The sequence below is a fragment of the Sinocyclocheilus grahami genome, unplaced genomic scaffold, assembly GCF_001515645.1.
Source record: "Sinocyclocheilus grahami isolate Dianchi unplaced genomic scaffold, SAMN03320097.WGS_v1.1 scaffold370.1, whole genome shotgun sequence".
Taxonomy (NCBI): domain Eukaryota; kingdom Metazoa; phylum Chordata; class Actinopteri; order Cypriniformes; family Cyprinidae; genus Sinocyclocheilus; species Sinocyclocheilus grahami.
The window spans coordinates 83,482-86,456 of NW_015505549.1; the positions used below are offsets into that span (position 1 = coordinate 83,482).

At 34.3% G+C, this 2,975-nt stretch overlaps 1 protein-coding gene across 1 annotated transcript in view; it reads right to left on the reverse strand.

The window, feature by feature from the left end:
- Positions 1–667: 667 nt before the first annotated feature.
- Positions 668–2,975, reverse strand: part of LOC107549388 (V-set and immunoglobulin domain-containing protein 1-like) — a 4,667-nt gene continuing 2,359 nt past the window's right edge. Inside the window, exons 2-4 of the mRNA XM_016230452.1 lie at positions 1,319–1,639; positions 949–1,245; positions 668–857 (exon numbers count right to left, since the gene is read on the reverse strand). Of these exons, the coding sequence (XP_016085938.1) occupies positions 700–857; positions 949–1,245; positions 1,319–1,639 (776 nt within the window). The 3' untranslated portion in view covers positions 668–699. The remainder of the gene's footprint in view (positions 858–948; positions 1,246–1,318; positions 1,640–2,975) is intronic.

Below are 2,975 nucleotides of genomic sequence, written 5' to 3' on the forward strand. Positions count from 1 at the left end.
TATATATATATATATATATATATATATATATTTAATTTGTTTACATGCATGTAAATACATTATGCGAAAGAGGTTTTGCTGACAAAAATAAATAAAAGTTTGGGAATCCCTCCATTAAATGTAAATAAGAAATAATGTGAATTTGTGGATTTTAATGTGTTTGAAAGAAGACTTCCAAAGACATAGTAATACATGGTTAAATAACTAACTGAGTGATAATTAATGTGTTTATCAGTAGTTGATGCAATGTTGAAATGTTAAGAAAATACTTCTTAAAATTGAAATGATTTCCATAAATCCAGTGGTCAAATGCTGTATGTCCTCTCGAATTTCTGTTTAATTATAGCCACTTGATAGTGACTGGTCTTTGTGTGAATGTCCACAAAACTGGAAGACTTTGTGAATATATATTCAGAATGTATAATAGGCTATTTTAGAAAGGAATATTTAAAAGATGAAAATAAGGAATTGGGGAGAATCAATAAATTATGAAAAATATATTGCTGTTGTGTGAATATGTAATCAATAAATAAGTAACTGTAGTCTGTTCACGAGTATTTAAGTACTTAATTTTTGGAATCTGATTACGTAATCCAGATTACATGTAATCAGTTACTAGCCAGCTCTGTATTTAAACTAAAAACAAACATTTTGTATTTCCCTCCCATTTTTATTAGTTTTTATTCTTGTTACAGTAAGTCAGTTATGGTCTGATAATGATTTCAGAGCTCTTCTTTTCTGTTCAGCTCTTCTGGATGTGATGTCATAAACCAGAACGACAACAATAGCCACGCCCACCAAAGCAGAGATGACCAATTGGATCACAGCTTCAGTTGAATTACAACAGCAGACACATTCTGAAGGAAAAACAGAACTAAATAAATATCAGTATGTGGAATGATTGATAATATGCCGCTGATGTGCTGTTCAGTTATGGTTTGATATTACCTGAACAAGGTTGACAGAGTTGAGTGATGTCCAGATGTTGAGTCTGGTTGCTGATGGGATTGTTGAGCACACAGCTGTAGCTGTTTTTATCCTGATATTCCACCTCCAGAGGTAGAGAGAGACTGATGCTGAGATCAGACACACTGATGCTGGACAATAAACTGTTTCCTTTGTACCAGGAGAGAGTCACATGACTCACATTCAACACTGAACACAGCAGCACGCATCTGGACACTGATGATCCTGATGAAGGATTTTGAGGACAGTAACTGGCGATGACAGGAACGGGAAGACGAGCTGGAAAACATTAGAGAAATATAAATAAATCAGAATAAATTGTTCGTGTCTGAGTCGGTGGCTATTTACTCACCAATGACGCTAACATTGAAAGTTTTCCTTGACACTTGTTGTCCAATCATCTGTGCTTTATAAAGACCAGAGTCTGTGGTTGTGGTGTTTGTGATGGTCAGAGATCCAGTCTGATGATCCAGCTGCAGTCTGTCTCTGAATCTGTCATGAGTTTCAGAGATGACTTGGGATGATATGTTGAGTTTAGCGATACAATAGTCTCCGCACATCCACATGATCAGATCGTCCTCTTGTATTTTAATCACACCAGTCGGTAGGGTGAACGAATCGCCCTCCATCACCGACAACGACTCGATTTCATCTGCCTCAACCCCAAACACACCTGAAACATGCAAGAGCACTTTCTCAATCTCTGACTAACCGCTTGTGTAACTTTCTGCTGGTTCACTACTTCAGAATTCATTATCAAACCACTTTACCACTTTGCACGCACACCAGGCCGGTTTTCAAACGGTCAGAGTAAAACCACAGATTGATACGATTGTCAATGAGGACAAAGCCCAAAAAATAAGAAAAAACAAAACAAAACATGGCTTAAAGTTTTATCCCACTGGTGAAGCTAGCTTTTTTTTTAAATAGCTTTTCAGTATCACAGCTGTTTTATTTATATTAGTAGGATATGATCATTCGTTGTGAAACGCTACAGCGTTGTATGTTAATAAATATGCAGTGGGTGGTAACCAGTGTTGGGGGTAACTCATTACAAGTAATGCAAGTTACGTAATCAGATTACTTTTTTCAAGTAACTAGTAAAATAAGGCATTACTTTTTTAATTTACAAGAAAATATCTGAGTTACTTTCTCAAAAAACAAATTCCAGTTACTTTGTTTTCCCATTTATTGACTGACAAGTCTCCTGTCCCCATATTGGGAGAAATCGGAAGTACAGAGGCATTGTGTGCGCTGTGTGAACATGATGCTACTGTAGTTCTAGACTAAATGTGAATGTGCATTAATTCATCCCACTCACAAAAAACAGATTTAGTATTCATCAAAATGAATTAAAACAGTGAAATGCAAACTCAGAATATGACGCAAACCTGCAATAATTAAATATGTTAAATAACACAAATGTATCTAATCCCATTTACTACCTGATGTCTTTGCTGCTGACCTTTGATGATCCAGTTCAACCATACTAATAAGCAAAAATGACTTTAGATAAACTAACAATTGTGCTTAATTTTTTTTTATTGCTGAAGAGTGTTTCTTCTCCTGCGTTCTACTGTACAGACGTGAATTTACTTTTGCTTCAGCCTGAGGTTTATTCATTACACTTTTTGGTGTGAAAGGGCTTTTATATTTGCTATAAATAAAACTCCTTATATTAAAACCAATCAAGCCCTGCTTATATTTAAAATGTAACGCGAAAGTAACGCAAAAGTAATGTAACGCATTACTTTCTATAAAAAGTAACTAAGTAATGTAATTTGTTACTTTTTTAGGGAGTAAAGCAATATTGTAATGCATTACTTTTAAAAGTAACTTTCCCCAACACAACTGATTACATGTAATCTGGAAAAAATTTAGTACTTGTAATTTGATTATATTACATTTAAAATGCTTGTGATCAGACTACAGTTACTTTTTATTGATTACATACATATTAATCACACAATAGCAATAAATTATTCATAACTTATTGATTCTCCCTAATT